The 17,826-nt window shown below is 47.3% G+C and overlaps 7 protein-coding genes across 7 annotated transcripts; 5 read left to right on the top strand and 2 right to left on the bottom strand.

Annotated features, from left to right (window-relative positions):
• Positions 1 to 5: 5 nt before the first annotated feature.
• ABOM_010253 (uncharacterized protein) lies at positions 6 to 515 on the top strand (the record flags this gene model as incomplete). Its single annotated transcript, XM_022537381.1, has 1 exon — positions 6 to 515. The coding sequence occupies one exon, from the start codon at positions 6 to 8 to the stop codon at positions 513 to 515; it is 510 nt and encodes a 169-aa protein (XP_022385127.1).
• Positions 516 to 1,052: 537 nt separating this feature from the next.
• ABOM_010252 (uncharacterized protein) lies at positions 1,053 to 1,541 on the top strand (the record flags this gene model as incomplete). Its single annotated transcript, XM_022537380.1, has 1 exon — positions 1,053 to 1,541. One exon carries the CDS (start codon positions 1,053 to 1,055, stop codon positions 1,539 to 1,541), a length of 489 nt encoding a protein of 162 aa, XP_022385128.1.
• Positions 1,542 to 2,271: 730 nt separating this feature from the next.
• Positions 2,272 to 2,595, top strand: ABOM_010251 (uncharacterized protein; the record flags this gene model as incomplete). The annotated part of the gene is made up of 1 exon (XM_022537379.1): positions 2,272 to 2,595. The coding sequence occupies one exon, from the start codon at positions 2,272 to 2,274 to the stop codon at positions 2,593 to 2,595; it is 324 nt and encodes a 107-aa protein (XP_022385129.1).
• A 3,804-nt stretch (positions 2,596 to 6,399) lies between these two features.
• On the bottom strand, positions 6,400 to 8,630 carry ABOM_010250 (uncharacterized protein; the record flags this gene model as incomplete). Its single annotated transcript, XM_022537378.1, has 3 exons — positions 6,400 to 8,157; positions 8,211 to 8,402; positions 8,463 to 8,630. The coding sequence occupies 3 exons, from the start codon at positions 8,628 to 8,630 to the stop codon at positions 6,400 to 6,402; spliced, it is 2,118 nt and encodes a 705-aa protein (XP_022385130.1).
• Positions 8,631 to 9,009: 379 nt separating this feature from the next.
• On the top strand, positions 9,010 to 10,765 carry ABOM_010249 (NADPH-adrenodoxin reductase; the record flags this gene model as incomplete). Its single annotated transcript, XM_022537377.1, has 4 exons — positions 9,010 to 9,108; positions 9,210 to 9,314; positions 9,397 to 9,831; positions 9,893 to 10,765. 4 exons carry the CDS (start codon positions 9,010 to 9,012, stop codon positions 10,763 to 10,765), a joined length of 1,512 nt encoding a protein of 503 aa, XP_022385148.1.
• Positions 10,766 to 11,001: 236 nt separating this feature from the next.
• On the bottom strand, positions 11,002 to 11,475 carry aspf13 (allergenic cerato-platanin Asp F13; the record flags this gene model as incomplete). The annotated part of the gene is made up of 1 exon (XM_022537376.1): positions 11,002 to 11,475. The coding sequence occupies one exon, from the start codon at positions 11,473 to 11,475 to the stop codon at positions 11,002 to 11,004; it is 474 nt and encodes a 157-aa protein (XP_022385147.1).
• Positions 11,476 to 14,565: 3,090 nt separating this feature from the next.
• gprD lies at positions 14,566 to 15,873 on the top strand (the record flags this gene model as incomplete). The annotated part of the gene is made up of 2 exons (XM_022537375.1): positions 14,566 to 15,138; positions 15,199 to 15,873. 2 exons carry the CDS (start codon positions 14,566 to 14,568, stop codon positions 15,871 to 15,873), a joined length of 1,248 nt encoding a protein of 415 aa, XP_022385146.1.
• Positions 15,874 to 17,826: the final 1,953 nt, after the last annotated feature.

Here is a 17,826-nt window from a genome sequence, read left to right as displayed (position 1 = left end):
TCAGAATGTCCGTGCCAATAGACCCTGAAAGTAAGCTTTATGGCGAACACTGGTATGCCGAGCTTGATCTTTCAGGAGCCTACAGCAGCTTTGACCACGCCTTCGATCCTATAGAGGATGGCACTGACCTTAATAAAAAGGCAAGATTCGCTGCCAAGACCATAATCCTTATTAGGGCTGGCCTTTTCAAAGTCAAGATCTCAAAAACGAATAATACAACTAAAACCAGATCCTACTGCCATCTTATAGGTCCGTACAAGGAGGAACCTACCGTTGATGAGGGGACAAGAAAGATGCTGGAACATCTGGGAAAAGAGGTCGAAGCACCGTCATCTGCTCTAGACTTACTTGAAGCATACTGGCGCCGCCTCCGGGAATGGCACGCCGATGCAAGTTTATCTGACCAACAACAACGTTCGTCTCGCGAAGACACCCCTGCACCCCCTGGAGCACCTCGAATGGGGTGTCTTGATGATAATGATGTCCCGGAGGGGGAGATGGGTAACTTCTGGTAATGAGAAGAACCAGTCTTTTTGTCTGGAGTCGTGAGATATACTGGCATTTTGGTGAGGAATGGGGATGTAGAGGCGCATCTTGCCTTGTCTTTGTCTCGTCTATAGTCTTGTTTTGGAATCATGAGACAATTTCTTTATACTATAGTATCTGTCACCTTCTTTATATCTATAGGGTCAATGCATGTTCTTTGTAAATTGATTAATAGGTATCATGACAAATACCAGAGAACCCCAGCCTCAGATCAAGTTCCTCTAAATCTATCGGCATAGGCATAGTTCTAAACGCCACTGGGGTTGTTTCGACGTTCAAGGAAAATGTTAAGATAGCTTTGTATCTTGCATGCCCCAAATACAACGATTGGATATAGTACAAGGAATTTGCCGTATTAACAGCTATCTTCCAGCGCTTTATAAAGAACTGAGGCTCCTCAGTTTTGTGAACGGCTATTATAACCATCCTACACTTCCAGTACTGACTACCTAATAGGAAGACGCTGAACAAACCCTAGAAGATATTTCCAACAAAACCCAACCAGAATGGATCCCTGGGATTTCCAAGAGGAGAAACTCCCAATGAAGCAATACTTCGCTGAGGCCAACCTCGTAGAAACCAACCGTGGAAAGAGAATCATTGAATACGACACACTACGCGACCGCGATGACCTTGACAAGACGCAGAGAGTCGCAGCCGATGTGATACAGTATATCAAACAAGGATACCTCAACGTGGGAGTTACAGAGAAGCACAGAAATGAAAAGTACATAGCACCTGGTCACATATTCTCGAAGAGAATGTACGTTCGCGAGAAACCAACCCAACAAGCGGCAAAGGAAACCATGTTAGACCACCTCAAGGATCTCTTGATGATATCCGCACTAGAGACCAAAAGGAAGCCACAGGCAGAACCTCGGACTCTTGGTAGGCCTCAAATCGAAGATGGTCGTACTTCTATATTGCATCACAGTGGGGGCGATTCAGACGATTGGTTTGAAAGCGAACGTAACTGGATTAATAGTGACCGCTAAACTGGGTTGAATTTGTTTTCTTTTCTTTTCTTTTTCTTTTTTTGGTTATTCTTGATACGGGCCGTTGTTTTTGGAGTGGTCCTGTAGGGTATAATGTATCTTTGGTATTTTGTACAATAGTTTCTTTATATGTCATGTCAAAGAATACCCATGTCTAGGGCTGGCACATACTCTATAACAAGCCTAAGGCAAGGCATACTCTAACAGTATGTACCTGATGTACGCTACACTTATCATTAAGAGAAAGTAATAGTTTAGAGCTTATACTCACACATATTTCAAAGAATAGAAGCTACTTCACTCCCCTGTTGTTGATAAGAGGGGAAAATACTGGACACTTTGACTATGCGGGTACTCCCCAAGGCTATTATATGTACATATTATATGGGGTTCGGAGTACCTGAGTAAGCCCACTCGCCTTTCTCCCGCAGGTAGCCAGTGGACGGCTTTACCCCTGGAGAGTGCCATGAAACATCTAGATGGGGTTACACAGCGCTTGACTCCTGAGGGCAAGGGTAAGCATTGGCGAAGCGAAGCCCACATGACCAGGGACATTCCGTCGTCTACGTTACTTGCCAGGAGGTGAAATGGGGCTTTATTGACTATGAACGGGGCTTGAATCCTCGGAACTGTGCTGCACCACTCTTTTTCTTTCTGGACCCTGATATTTATTGCTTTGGAAAAGGATAGAAAGTTCACTATCGAAAGGTCGGACAAGACACTTGTACCAATGGCTGGCAAAGAATCAAACGAAGAGGTATACTGGTATGTTGAGGTCAGAGATCCGGGTTTTGTTTGGGATGAGACATGTTTCGACTCGAGTGATATACAAAACACTCTTTTTCAGCGGACCCTGAGTCTATGGATGTCTGGATTGAAATATGGAAGTCTGAGTGCGAGGTTCACGACCGGAAACAATGACGGCCAGGAGGGTGTCATCTCCACGTGCATGGATGAGAAGTATTCCCCAGGCCAGGAGCCAGACGAGGAGGCGAGGAAGAAGGGAGAGGAGAAACTGGTGAACGAAATGGAAAAATTGTTTAAAGGAGTATGAATAATCTTGACGCTTTCCTCGATTTCGGAATATGGGTACTGAAGAAGGTCAATGTTATTTTATCTCAATTTCTTTTCTTTTCTTTTTCCTTCTTTCTTTCTTTCTTTCTTTTTTTTTTTTTTTGGAAGAAATGTACTTGTTTTGTACTGGGGCAATTGGCCTTTAGTTTGTAGGTCGTCTTATGTGTATGGAACGAGGTAATGGCATGTCTCTATCTCTTCTCTACCTTGACGGAAGGCAATATCTTTTGCTACAAATCGGATCTGTGTAGAAGGGACTCTTCGGCGAGAACGGCAATTTCCAGTGCGACATTTATCCTGGTATTGTATTCTGGCTCTGCTAATTTGCCATTGTTCAGAAAGATCCCGCTCAAGAGAATAAACAACCTTCAACCATCATTATGCAGGTTCCATAATTTAAGGTACAATTTTTCTTTTCTTTCTTTCCTCCCTTCTTGAGCCGGAAATCCCAGGAAAACCCGGGATAAACCAGATAGTAAGGTTAATACCCCCATGCTTTACTCCGAAGAAACTACAAAGACGCTTCAATTATCCGAAGAGCAAGATAAATCATCCATAAAATATCGGTGGTGGGATAATCCGAGTCTTCATAACTCAAGACTACAGTATAGGAAATTCCTCTGCTAGTCTCGAAACCAAACGTATTGTTTATCATATAAAGCTAGGCCTTTATTTCTTCCCATTACAATACTTTCATTTAAGAACCTCTTTGAACACCACGTGAGTAACCTATCACAAACGTGATAGATGCCGTCATGGGTATTAAACCGGGAGTTGAGAACCTCGACAAAAAAGAGGTATTTGTGCAGATCGAAGCCGACATTGACGATGGTTGTAGGCCAGACGAAACAAACCCAGAAGATGTGGGTCGTTATTTAATTGAAAGGGAGACCTTCCTTAGCCGATGCTTGAAAATCCTCGGCGAACCTGATACCGTGGACTACGAAGCCGTCACAATCACGGATCAAGATAATAGCGATCGGCGTAACATCATATCTTGTTCCCTGGGTGTGAGACCAGTGGGTGGGAGACGAGTCGTTTATGCTGCGGCCAAGCGCAAACTACGCAGGAAGATAAGAGAACTCCTGGATGAGATAAATTGAAGCTTGATATGTTACAAAGCCAACAACAGCAAGGCTGAATCTTTGGGCAGATTTGACGTTCTGGTGCATGTATTAGGCTGTTGGCAAATGCTATGCGCAGAGCATGTTAGTCTACTACAGATGATTGTCAAGGATGGTATCGAAGACGGTGCCTGAGGTACGTATGGTGAAATTATGGAGGAGCCTGAGTTCTAAAGAGACGGGTTTGACTCGTTTCTGAACAAATGGAACAAGCAAGTATAACTCTGCGAGATTTGAGCTCGCAATCTAACTGTACCGAAATGTCATTCGGCCAATGGCGAAACGGGGGAAGCACAGCTTTGTTCGTAGTAGTACATCGGTAATCTCTAGCATGTGCGTCTACTAATTGTACATCCGCTACAATATCAAGAGGTAGTCTGTCACGTAGTAGCTTATCACTCTGGTACCGCTCAAAATTTATAGTTGGGCTCCATCTATTCTACATTAGACGCTACCCGTTTAAGAATATCTTGACGTTCAGATGCATTGACGCCCGCCTCAGTCTCAGCAGCTTTCCAGAACATGGGTAAAACTTAGCTAGGCGAGGCCTACTGACTGCTAGTACAGTCAGATCATAGTACCCCCGTCGTGACTGCACACCAAAATGGGTATTCTCATGACTAGTCCGGTTAAATAGGTGGCTATTCAACACACTGGCTCTGATCAGATGTGATGTATTGAGATCATGTGTCTCTATGACTACAACAGCGTCACAGTTGACGGGGTCTAAGAAGATGGAGAGTAAAGAAAGAAAAGCAGGAGGGTGAAGACGGGGGAATAGAAGTAGACCAGCTGCCAGCCTGGAAAAGTGAATAATGTCGTTCTTTGCTTAATGTCACCGCGACAGTTCCGCATAACAGTATAGCTTACCTTTTTTTTTTGGTCCACAATCAACCTTTGCATTTAATGAAAACCAAAAGACCAAAAACAAAAGAAACCCACACTACATTTAGCACGGCATGGATGTACCAGTGGGCCTAAACAACCTCAGCAGCACCACAATCAAACACTTCATCCAAGCCCATGCCAACATCTCCGATGAAATCCACATAGACCTGCAAGACACGCGCCTCTCAGCACACCATCTACTAGAGTAAACAACGTTCAGAACCTATAATGATAGATAATACCGACTCTACAAAGTGCGATGCCATCGTGATTACATAATAATGGTCACAAGGGTGTGATGCTGTCTCTTAGTTTGTGCAAATACCCACTGGATGAGAAGCCGAGCTTTTGTTGTGGTCCCAGCTAAAGACGGTGGTGTAGCTGCCGCTGGATAAAATTAGGGTTAATATTGAGAACCGATTGAAGGCCATACGGAGACAGCTTGGGTGGTTGCAAAACGTAAGTTTGTGTAAGGCTCTTGCTAGATCACTGCGTATTGTCCTCTACAATAAAGAAAGCCATTGTGTTGTGGTTCATTGTTGAGGTTGGTTTTGGGAGACAAGGGCTTAGTTCCTCTATAACTATAAAGGTAGCTTAGGCTTCTAAGCTTATTGCTATAGATGATGGGCTCTGTTTGTTCATGTATGCTCATAGTTTTTGTACTAATAACATTTCCTTAACTATTACAGTCTACTGGAATAGACACCTACCATCACCTTGAGTAAGCTTATACAATATGAATGCACCACAGGAACACGGGGCCAACGGGCCGACACAAGTGATGTGGTATATCAAGCTCAAAGCTTCAGCCAGATACATGTGGGTCAGCAAAGTACTTGAGGATAAGAAATTTATCACCACCTTCTGGTGGAATGCCTACGGCGCGCCAAACGGGGAGAAGGGAAGCGTGCAAAAGAACATACGGACCACAGCCCTGGGATATATTGAGTTCAGGTCGGCGAGACTTGCTCGGACGAGCCACCGAGTAAGGAAGAAGCCGATCAAAAGTTGGTTGATGATATTCAAACAAGACTTGATGCGTTCTACAGGAAGAATCCACACATGAAAACGACGATAGTAAAATGGTATGTTGAGGTTCAGACAATGAATGCGCCTTGGACAGAATGGAAGGGGAAGATAAAACTCGACTCGCCCGAGTATTTCCGGTTCCTAGAGAGTTGTCTAAGGATTACGAAGCGTGGGGGAGCTAGGGTCACTACTGATGACAATTCATCGAAAGACGATACGTACAATTTGCTGCTGGGCAAGTTTTGTGATCATCAGTTCCCCGACCATAAACAAGCTAACTTGAGGTTGGAGCGTGAAATATACGATGCCATTTCTAAGCACCACACCAATGGCTGGAGGTATGTCCCTCCAGCCTTAGGGTTCCGGTGAACAGCCTGAAGAGGCCGGGCTGGAATGTGCCATCATGCCAAACATGATCTTGAGTTAATCTCTCTTGGAGATACAACGGGAATATCATACAGGATGTCGGGGTTTGTTTGCAAGAATTAAATTTATTCAAGAATACGGTGGAAGACCTTGAACTGCGAGTCCAGTTGATCTGATTACGTAGACAAGTGCATATTTGTTCTTCTGAATTCGTGCAATATTTACGTTACTACATACATGAATCAAGGGAGTATCATAGCATAAACATCAATCAAACCTCGTAAAGAAATGTCCATCATACCAAACACATTACCAGATCGCATTAATCCCATGACCGAAAAACCTCTGTTTTGCGCCTCATCGCGTAAACTTAAGCATTACAGTCCAGCAAAACGTGCCCATCCAGCAGCCCGGATGGTTGGTTTCTCGTCTGTAGCCTTGTTCATGCCGCCTCGGCCTTCCTCCGCAACCTTGCCACTGACGTCTCGTCTTCTTCCAACTCCAAGCCCCGCAATGTAGTTGCCATATGATAGAGCCGATCCACCGCTTCCATTTGGACCGAAATCAGCCCCAGAGTTGCTGATAACACGGCCCTTACGATCGCTCTCGACTGTCATGGGGCTCTGAGGCGGAACCATAAGCCCGTCTTCATTGGCATCGATCGTGTCATCATGCTGCTTCAGAGCGCCGTAAGTGCTCATCTTCTGGCTTCTGCGTTTCATAAGTTTGCTCTTCTTCCGCCCGAAGCCACGCGTGTCCTCATCGTGATTGCTGACATTCCGGGGAATACTGAGTCCCGTCTTGCTTTCAAGTTCACCGTAAAAACGACCGTTCTTCTCTGGGCTGTCAACAGGGGGTGGCGCAGCTGTTGGATTAGGGGAGAGATTAGGGATATCCACGAGCGCCATACGGCCATTTTGCGTTGCATCGACAGACGTTTCATCAATGGCAGGTTGCGGGGTGGGTGGGTTCAGCGCTAAAGGATTGACGCGTAGTGACTCGGAAGATTCCCGAACCTCGTCATGATCTTCAAAAATATGCATGCGATGGTCCCCAATATCTTCTTCGGCATTGTCGTAGAGCCTATCCCGTTGTGGAAGATAATGATTCTCATCATCGTTTCCATAATATTCCTGTATGGGAACAGATTCATATTCGCCCCGTACATCTTCTCGGATTGTCTCCTCAAGGTCCCATCCAATACGCTGATTGTTGAACCAATCCAAGGGTCCACTATTCCCAGAAGCTGGCGTGTTGGTTGTTCTGCTGTACGCAGAGGAGGGATCGCGGCGGAGGAGATTTTCGTTTTGGCCTTCTTCCACAGGTGAAGCGGATCGAGACGGGAACGCGATCCAGTTTTCCGAAGCTGGGCTCGCACACTGAGATCGACTAGGGACATCTGGAGATCGCTCGCGTACTGGTGAAGCGTAAGAAATTCTGGTTGTAGGCCTCGTGAGAATGTCTGCGTCCTGGTCTGGAAATTGGTACATCATGTGCTCTGAAGTGTCCGCTTGTTGGCCAAAAGGCATCAGCGGCACAGGAAGTTCGTCGTGATCATAAGCCATGGTCATCTGGGATAATCTATTCTCCTTCGCATCTAACGGTGCGTTACTAGAACCACCCTCGGATAATTTGGCCCGTGTGTGCATGAATGACATAGTACGAGGTGCTCCGATCAGCGTCTCGCCCGACATGGTGGAGTCTAAAGTAGAGCTGCTAGTATGCTTCTTGGTGATCTCGGACTTGTTTCGTTTGTGAGGACGGGCTGTCAGGTTATCTTCCAAAGGGTTCAGATCTGGGGGCAGACGGGTAATTTTGCGGAAAATAAGACCCAGAAAGATCGAAATTCCCAAAGAAATCGCATGCATTCCGCCATTGATGACACTTAGCAGAAATGTGGCCTGGGCAATCTTGGTTGAGACCTCAAAGTCGGAACTGAGCAAAGTACTCCAATGGTATGCATTGTCAGTGTACTGGTTGAAGCCTAGATATGCCGCAAACACGTAAAAGGGGACCAAGCCGAGGTCGAAGGTCCCAGAAAATAACATGTAGCTGGCTTGAGTCCCAGCAGGTCTTGTAACTGAGCGACAGAGGTGATAGATACCATAAAGAGTGTGTAAAATTGCCACAGCCGGCTTATAAAATGTTAGGGCAGCGTTCAAGCATATTAAACTCGGACTGTACTTACTCCGACACGGACAATCCATATAAGGGCAGCAGCAGCATTTGTGATAACAATGGCACAGAAAAGTGACCCAAGAGCTCCAATCAGCTGTAAAATACGCAGCCCAAGCTGTACCTTTCGCCCGCAGATCACCCTATTCTTAGTATTTGGGTTCATTGGAGTCCATTTGGACTTGCCATCAGGAATGTTACAATACTTCAGGGTACCCATATCGTCAGTATGTAGGTCTTTTACACGAATATCGTAGACACTTACAGAGTCCGGATGCCGATTGAAATTCACAAGTGGCCCTTTTGGCTTGGGCTTTGACGGTGGACGAGTCCAGCTCGCCTGTGTCACAGCCTTTGGGTTGAAAGGGCGGTCTGTCGGTCCACTAAAGCTGTACGCTGAAGGGTTGTAAAGGAATGGAGGCGACTCTCCCATTGTGGCGATGGAAGAATCTTTGACTTTGTCTTTATTAATACATCCACCCACGCGAGAGAGCGGGGAGATGAGCGCGTGGTAGACGCAATAACCTTAACAAAAAGAATGCCGGGGGAGATGAAGCATGTAGGAACAAGAGACAGAACCATGGAACGATGGAATGTCAGAGGAGGAAAGTGTCCGAGAAGCTCGTGCAAGCTGACCCGTGCAAAAGCCCTTCCCTATCTACTCCGGATCGTCAACATCGCGATAGTCGGCGCGGCAACCGCCCCGATAAGGATCACGTGTACTGCCGTCATGGCCATTTATCGATCTCGGGGAAAGTCAATCAGATCGATAAATTAATTGTGAACTCCACCACGCATCCGTCTCAGGCACAATGAACCTCCAGCGTGTGCCTTACATCTGCTCTCAATGCACGGCGCAGATCAGCCGCTCTCCACTTCGCCGCTCGCCGCATCGTCTTTTGCCGCAGTCAGTATGGCAACGACGTCATAACAGTCAGTCTGTTCAGACTAATCAACCTTTTCGCGTTGCTGTTGTGGGGTCGGGTCCGGCCGGTTTCTATGCAGCCTATAGACTGCTGGCAAAAGTGAACGATGCTGTGGTAGATATGTACGAAAAATTGCCCGTGCCCTTCGGCTGGTGCGGCATGGGGTAGCGCCAGACCATCCGGAAGTCAAGGTACGTCGTGACTAATTGTTCACGATGATTGTGCCCCACCAATGTCGCCATGTTACAGATGGATCAATCTGACTGGTCCTAGAATTGTGAGGAGAAATTCACTGAAGTTGCCTCATCTCCCCGGTTCAACTTCATTGGCAATATTGAACTCGGCGAGAATCTCCCTCTACAAGCGCTTAAGCCTCATTATGACGCTATCTTATTCGCATATGGAGCTCCAAAGGATAAGGAACTGGGTATTCCCGGAGAGAATGCTTGTCGAAATGTATACTCAGCTCGCGAATTTGTCGGATGGTACAACGGACTTCCCGAGCACCGTGACCTAGCACCTGACCTGACAGCCGGTGAAAATGCAGTGATTATCGGCCAGGGCAACGTTGCGCTAGATGTAGCAAGAATCCTTCTGACGGATGTGGATGCCTTGCGCAAGACTGACATAACGGACTATGCTATAGAGGCATTGGCTAAGAGCAAGATCAAGCGAGTTCACGTAGTTGGCCGTCGAGGGCCGATGCAGGTATGTTGGTGGAAACCAGATATATTATGTAGCGCAGCATATTTGTACTGACAATGTGTAGGCTGCATTCACAATCAAGGAGCTTCGTGAGTTGCTCCAGTTACCGGGCGTGTCGTTCGATCCAGTTCGTAAGGAGTTATTCCCACCAGACGATGTCATGAATGCCCTCCCTAGAGCCCAGAAACGGCTCATCCAACTACTCGCAAAGGGATCCAGTAACGATCCAGCAACATCCACCAAGTCCTGGTCTCTAGATTTCCTGCTCTCGCCAGAGTGCCTCAACTGGTCCCCAGTCCACCCATATCGCCTGTCACACGTCAAATTCTCCCGCAATGAGTTAGACCCGGCGGATCCATATATTACTAGCGCAAAGGTGTCGCCCAAGTATCTTTCCAGCGGCTTGCGAGCGCAGGTCAACATTCCCGCCAATACATTCTTCCGAAGTGTTGGATACAAATCACTACCTTTGCCTGGACTAGAAGACCTGGGGATTCAGTTCGACACGAAGCGCGGTGTCATCCCCAACGACGGATTTGGTAGAGTCACGAGCCCCACGAATACAGGTAACAACGAACAGCTCCCTGATGGGTCAGTTATCTCACACCTACCGGGTCTCTACTGCGCTGGCTGGGTCAAGCGTGGACCCACCGGCGTTATCGCAACAACCATGACGGATGCATTTACGACGGCAGATGTGGTGGCGGCTGATTTGAGCAGCCACCGAGGCAAGGGGTCTCTTTTGAATGGCCCCGGCCACAGCACCGGTCTCGGTTGGGAGGGAGTACGCCCTGAGGCCGAGAAGCGTGGCTTGCAGGCAACAACCTGGGAGAATTGGCAGCGTATTGATGCTGCCGAGCGCGAGCGGGGCCAGCAGATCGGTAAACTCCGTTCTAAATTCGGTAGAGTGGAAGAGATGCTGGAAGCTGCACAGTAAGGATGCGTGTACACTATGATAAACCTCTAACACTAGTTATATAGAACTACTACAATAGATTACGAAAAGATACCATCTCCACTTTCAGAGTCAAATGCAACATTCTTTAATTATATTATCCCGCGTAACGCATTAGTGCTATATCACATGCTGAAATAGAGACACAAGAAGATAAAATTAGATACTTGGATCATGTAATTCATGATTCATCATGACCATCCGTCAAGACAACCTCATCAATTAGGGAAGCCGCAGTTCGAGCGGGGGACTTCAGTGTAGTCCACATTGACTCTGCCCAACTGCTCGGCCAATCCGTTCGTCAGAGTGTTCATGGCCTGCAAGCCGATGTTGAAGCCACCGGGTGCCGCATCAACGGCAGTCACGTAGATGGACTTGTCGATGTTGCCAGCCGCGTAGTGGAGTTGGTAGCACTTCCCGCAGTTGGGGCTGTTCCAGCCGGGGACGGTAGGAGCGCCACCGATGTTAGGGAAGCCCGGGAGGGAGCCGAAGGTGCTGTAGCCCTGGGGGATGAGGCCGTTCACGCCATCCGAGCAGGCAACGGTAGTCAGAGAGCTGCCACCGACATCATACTTTTGGTCGTAGGAGACGGAGATAGTAGCGGCGGTAGAAGCGTCGCTTGACTGCTCAACAGGTGCGGCCAAAGCCGAGGAGAAGAGGGCGAGGAGAGAGATGGTAGTGAAGGATTTCATTGTTATGGTGGGCGGCTTGAAAAGGTGTCGACTGAAGACGGTTTGGGAGGAAATGTTATGGGAAGGCTTAAGGCTTCTGAGTCTTTCTTGGAGAATGTAGTCGGGTTGCTTGGAGTTGTAGGTGTTCTTTGAGGGACTTCGAGGGGGTTTATATACCCAATATCAGGGTGTATCGAAGCAGTAACAGGTGGTTGCCTCGCCACCGTCTCCGAGATACTACATTGCTATCGTGTATAGTTCGGTTACCGTGACTGGAGACATCCCGATAGAACCTTCCTGGACATATTTTTGAAACCGGAGCAATCGCAGAGAAGATGCGGCGGGGAAATACCCACGGTAGAGTGAGACAGTCTCCTCATCTGCTGATGGATTGATGGGATTTGATTCATGCGGTGGGCGGAGATCAATGCGGGGGTGCAGTCACTGGGGATGTCCCGCTTTCCGGGCCAGTCAGATGATGCCGAGTTGGACCCTAATTGAGACATACAGATACTAGGCCATGGCTTTAGGCGTCCGGTTTGGCTCCGCTTGCCCCGATCCGGGATGACACTGATGATCATTCCGTTGGCCACTTCTATTCATAGGTTCCATTGACGGCGTGATACGGTCGAGTCATGCAACGCAACAAGCCAAGGAATTGGACATTTCTATCCCGCATCTTCGGATCCATCCATGGGCACGAAGTATACCCGACAACTCCGAGAGTTGCACATGGGGAGATACCAGCCTCCCTCGCCGCCAATGATGTCATATCGGGCTATGTTATGTGTGGACTATTGATTAATACCTCCAACCAAGATAAGAACTCACTACTAAACCGTTAGTAGAGAGGTCGAGAGGCTTCGAGCGGTGAGATCTGATTCACCTGAATGGCATTAAGCATCTTTCGTGCCAAGAAAACTGCCGGAAATAGCACTATCGCCGAGTTCATGGCAATGCATGACTTCAATATATTGGATATGGTATCTCTCCATAGCTACTAATTATATCTTCATTGCCTCAATCGTATCTGTGTGTCTCAACTGTGCAGACTTGGGACGCCTGATAATTGCAGTGAGAAATCAATCATACCATTACGGTCATTCAATATTCACTGGAGGCCTTGCATAAATTACCTCGGAACTTGCAAGAAAGAATAAATACGTACGGAAACCCGTATGAGTTGTCGTTATGAGACGGCTAGACAACGCTGTGGCACCACGTCAGATTTGGTGGGAAAATATGGCAACGTGACCTACCATGAATAGTTGCATCAGACATGTTCGTCGACGGGAGTCCTAAACGGCCGGATTCGGCAATCCTATTGTGACCGCCGTTGGATAGTCTGGAATGGCCGACAAACCCAAAGCTCGAGAAGTCTACCTATATAATTCCCTCAGCCTGGCATTGATCATGGCCATCTTGTCGAAGGAAGCATCCCATTCCCCGGCTCCTGCTTTAGGATATGCCAAAAAGGACACCCATGGTTCGTTTTCCAGGACCCGATCGGTACAATCCGTCGATACCAAGGTTTTCTGGCTAATATAACGAGCCATGGTTTGAACAACCGATTAGAAGATGGTATTGGATGTATGGTTGCAAAGAATCTCCGCCCTCACCGTCGTGCGAATATCTTCAGGTTTTTGGGACTAAAGTTTTATAAGTGGTCGATCCCCTGAACACCTTTCAGTAACGAGCACAACTCACAATGAATGATAATATCTTCCTTTTAAACTTATAAAACGAAAACTGGACCATATTCCATACTGCGCCTGGGGTGATACGATGCTCTGGATACTTATCTTATAAGGGTGATGCTTGCGGCAAGGAAACACTGAATGCCTGCAGGAGAACTTATAAATTTACCCCATCAAAAGTAAACTTTAGCATGTAGTAGCCGTATCCGGAAAAGAAGCAACACTGGATCCATTCCATGATTGAACGTGACATATTAAAATTTAGTGACTATGACTGGCCTCAGGCTCCCAGGTTCTCGAGTTTATTTGACACCCTGAAGATTTCTTAGCCCCTTCTTTCTTTCCTAGCGTGTAAGCTTCGCCTGTACGATAACTACGACGGATGTCACCCTGTATTATCGTGTACTTTTCATCTTCTTTGACTCTTTTACCGTCTTACGGATCATACATCTAAGTCTAGTTTTTCGGTAGACGTGCTCGGCCAATGCGTGCGAAAATATGCAAAAAGTACTGATACGAGTAGGTACACCAAGGCTCTCCAGGTCTACTGGTAAGGCACTCGGCTGTAGTGAGTGTCGATCCCTACTCTCATCGGAGGATATACTCATCTATCAGGCCCAATCAGCGTTCGTCATTGATTTAGGAGTAGTAATGATCGCACTCCATTTGACCAGGTACGGGTGGCATATGCTCTGTCATTATGACTGCACTTTTAAAGTTCTCGAGCCATCATATATCGATTGCTGAAACTTTCTGGGGTATGACTGCTCTCCTGGCAACCTACTTTTGACAGGGCCTGGCTCTGCACAGGGTTGTCGCCACTTTCGAACAAACCTTGCGAAACGTACCCACCGGGGTTAACGCATGCTCACGAGGATGCCGTTTCTGACTGCAAGTTCTGCCATATGGCTACCAAGGGGTGGTTCTGCGGCGGTAGTTGTCCCTTACAGGCTCTGCACTATACCAGGATCTTCCTGATCCAAGCCATTGGGAATGCCGATCATGTACGAAAGCGTTTGCTCACTTTCCGGGCACCATAGTTGGCTGACTGGGAAGGGCCCACTGACCCCAACTGTGGATCAGCATACAGCAGGCTGTGTACTCCAAATAAAACTATACCCGGCTAATTCCCACACTATGCTTTTATGGGTTGTTCATCAGTGCGTACCAAAAGGCGGCCAACCCTGGAACAATGAGGTGCCCCATATATCTAGCGAGCTGAAACCCTCTCTGGCCAAAGCTTGGGACAGAAAAGCTTTGGATGAGGAGCTTAGCCGGGACAACAAAATGTTCTGAATTATGGGTCAGGAACCGTCCCCAAACCCAATGCTAATCGGTTATATACCTTCATCCTCCCCCAGGGACTTACAGGCGCGGATACCCCTTACCAATATTTCGTCACAAGAGATGAACAATGACCACCCTCATTCGCATATTGCACTTGCTTAATAGCGAGGATGCTCAAACGCACCTCACGAAACGGCAAAGTGCTACACAGGAGCCTCTCACGGGCGGGGATAGAGCGGGGTTTATTGCTATGGGGGTGGTCGCACTTTGCTCTTTTGTTGCATCTTTCGGTTTGCTGAGTTTCCTTACATACCGTTTCATCTTTTGGAAACGTTACTATAAACGTCCTCTTGCCGCCAACCAATACGTCGTGTTGATTTACAATCTTCTCCTGATTGATATCCAACAAGCAACCGCCTTCTTGTTATGCCTCCACTGGGTCTCGCGTGGTAATGTCTACTTTCCAAGTGCGGCCTGCGTTCTACAAGGTTGGTGGATTCAGGTTGGTGACCCTGGAAGTGGGTTATTTATCATGGCAATTGCGATGCACACCGGTGCAGTCGTGCTGAGAGGGCGGCAACTTCCACACCGGACTTTTGTGTGTTGCGTTGTAGGACTATGGGTCTTCATTATCGTGCTAGGAGTGATCCCTGTGGGGTTATTTGGTTCCAAGACTTTCGTCATCTCCGAGGCCGGCTGGGTAAGTTGTAACTCCTGGCAAAGCAGGGACAGTGTGAATACTTACATTTTTAATTTTCAGTGCTGGCTTGGTCCTGAACACGAGACGGAACGCCTCTGGGTCCATTATCTATGGATCTTTCTCGCCGAATTCGGAACTGTCGTTTTCTACGGCATGCTATTCTTTCACCTACGACGTCGCATGAGCGAGGCAGCGATGCTCCGTCAAGGACATCAAGAAAGTCTGAAACGACTAAACCGTGTCGTCATTTACATGGTTATTTACCCGATCGTATACCTGGTCTTATCCCTTCCACTGGCAGCAGGCCGTATGTCCACAGCCAGACACATTGTTCAAAGCAGAGCATATTTCGCCGTGGCTGGGTCCTTAATGGCGTTGTCAGGGCTGGTTGACGTTGTTGTGTACACGTTGACCCGGCGGCACTTGCTGCTGGATACGGAGATCAGCACATCGGATAAGATGTATGCCTACTCCAATTCGAACGCGTACCAGACACATATCACAACTACCACGAGAGAGAACAAGAAGGTGCGTGTGGGGTCTCGGCTACGCCGAGGTCTACAGACACTAAATGACACGATAAACGACGGGGATTCCACTGAAGACCTACGCAAGCACGGCGACATGGAAATGGCCGACCTGGGCCATGGAGTGTACCAGGAGACAACGATCGAGATCTCGCACGAGCCAGCGGACCCGGACGAATATCACGGAAACAAACGGAGTAGTGGGTGATGTGGGCGACGGGCGGAGCTCCCATCTCCACTAAAAAAAATTTATCATACGTCCAGTCCTTTCATTTCGTGCCCTAGGCACCTTTTTCCCCTGTACATTCTTTCAACTCTCATTTCATATTTAATTATAATGATATTATTAATGATACCCCAGCATGTTCCTCTGTGTTTTGTTTCCTTCTTCATGACCTTCTCTACTCGAATGTACGTAACCGTTTGTATAAATCTGTCATACAATGTCTAGTACCGGGCCGAATTTTCGGCAAACGTTTCCATCGCATATCCGGCAGGGTGATCTGCATCACCACTCTCCACTTTGGGCAAAGCTTGAGCATTCGTGTTGAGTCCACTCTGTCGGATCGCACCCGACGCGCGACGGCCTAAACGCAAAGGGGGCTTTTGAAGTTTGGTAGCGCCTACTGCCGACCTATACGGAGTATGTTGCGCACGAATGACAATCCATATGAATGGTAGACAGAATCATCGAAGGCGAAAGACGGGATACACACTGGTCAAGTTCCCCATCTGGCCAGGCTGATCGACATGGATGCGCAACCCATCTACTGACCTTCCCAATGGGGTTATTTATTCTCCTGAAAAGCGCCGGCAGTTCTTTCCGGCTCCATAAAGACCTCGGTGAGTCGGAGTATCTGTCTATTGTACCCCGGTTATGGGCGTGCACGGGGGTATACCATAACAACCATTCCTCATCCAACTTAGAAGTCAATAGTGTGAGTAAAATGTGAACAAAGCTACTTACACTAACGCAAGCCAGACAATCGCTGCCAAATAGTTTTCAGTCTTTAAAACATCTCTTGGTCGTCCCTTCATCCGAGTCGATCATGAACCGAGGATATGATAGAATGGGACCTGCAGGAAAAGCCTAGGGTGCCCGAGAACGTCGATCCAATTAGTATAAGCAGGGACTTGCCTAGGGACCTAGGTCTTTGCTCGACGCATTGCACCTTCTCCAAGTCCATACAACTCTTCTACATAAACTCAAAAGCAGTCTCCAATTACTTAGAGATTCACATGGATCAATATCGTGCTAAAGCCAATCAAACTGCATTTGGAATCTATACGAGATTCTCCGTGCCATTTTCTCCCCCTTTCACCTATCTCCAATTGATGCATACCGTGGCTCTAGTCTAAGTTTTGCGGTTCTAGCCGGAACAACCCCTGGGCTTCTAGAACATATATACCCTATCCTAGGCTAGCATACTTATTAGCATCACCCCCTAGGTTCCAGCTAGGTAAAGTTAGACTAATGCGATTTAATGCGGACGAGGTAAACAGGAAGCTCGACCGTCGATCCACCAAGTAATTACTCCATCGTAATTAGTGGACGACTAACTAAAGACACTTGAAACCGGGAAGCACACTATGCATGAATTAAGACGGCTGATCCAATTTACTCCGGAGGCTTCTGATGTGTTGCTTATAGTCGCAAAGCCACCACTCGTATTAGATGGGGCTCGGCTAAGCGCGATGGGGCTATACGGGAAAGACCAACTTTCGGACAGTATTCTTAGAAATCAATCTTATAAGTGTTTTATTGGCGGGTTTGTCTTTTCCCTTACTAATGATGATTGATACTGGTCTGTTTGATCAACCGTTGGGAAAATGTCTACTGAATGCAATTATGCGAGCAGTTTGTATTTACTTCTGAGCTATCTCGCCGGAGCTCGCAGGATATGCCCTTCTTGCGACTTGATCAGCGACAATCATCTTATCAATGACTAACAGATGATGCCTCGGTGGTGTATAATCTATGACGAGTCTGATTATTAGCGCTTGGTCCCTTGCGAACTGATTGGACCTAACCTAGTCGCGAAAGTGAGTTCCACCGAAAGCATTGTTGAGTATGTGAATACTCAAATTGTTCACAGCTGTATGCAGAGTTTGACTAGCCCGAGACTTGCGCCTTGTGCCCTTTTTTTTTTTTTTTTTTTTT

The sequence above is a fragment of the Aspergillus bombycis genome (assembly GCF_001792695.1).
Source record: "Aspergillus bombycis strain NRRL26010 chromosome Unknown contig00112, whole genome shotgun sequence".
NCBI classification, from domain to species: Eukaryota; Fungi; Ascomycota; class Eurotiomycetes; order Eurotiales; family Aspergillaceae; genus Aspergillus; species Aspergillus bombycis.
Note: the sequence above shows the minus strand (reverse complement) of the source record. Positions and strands in the feature narration are given on the sequence as shown.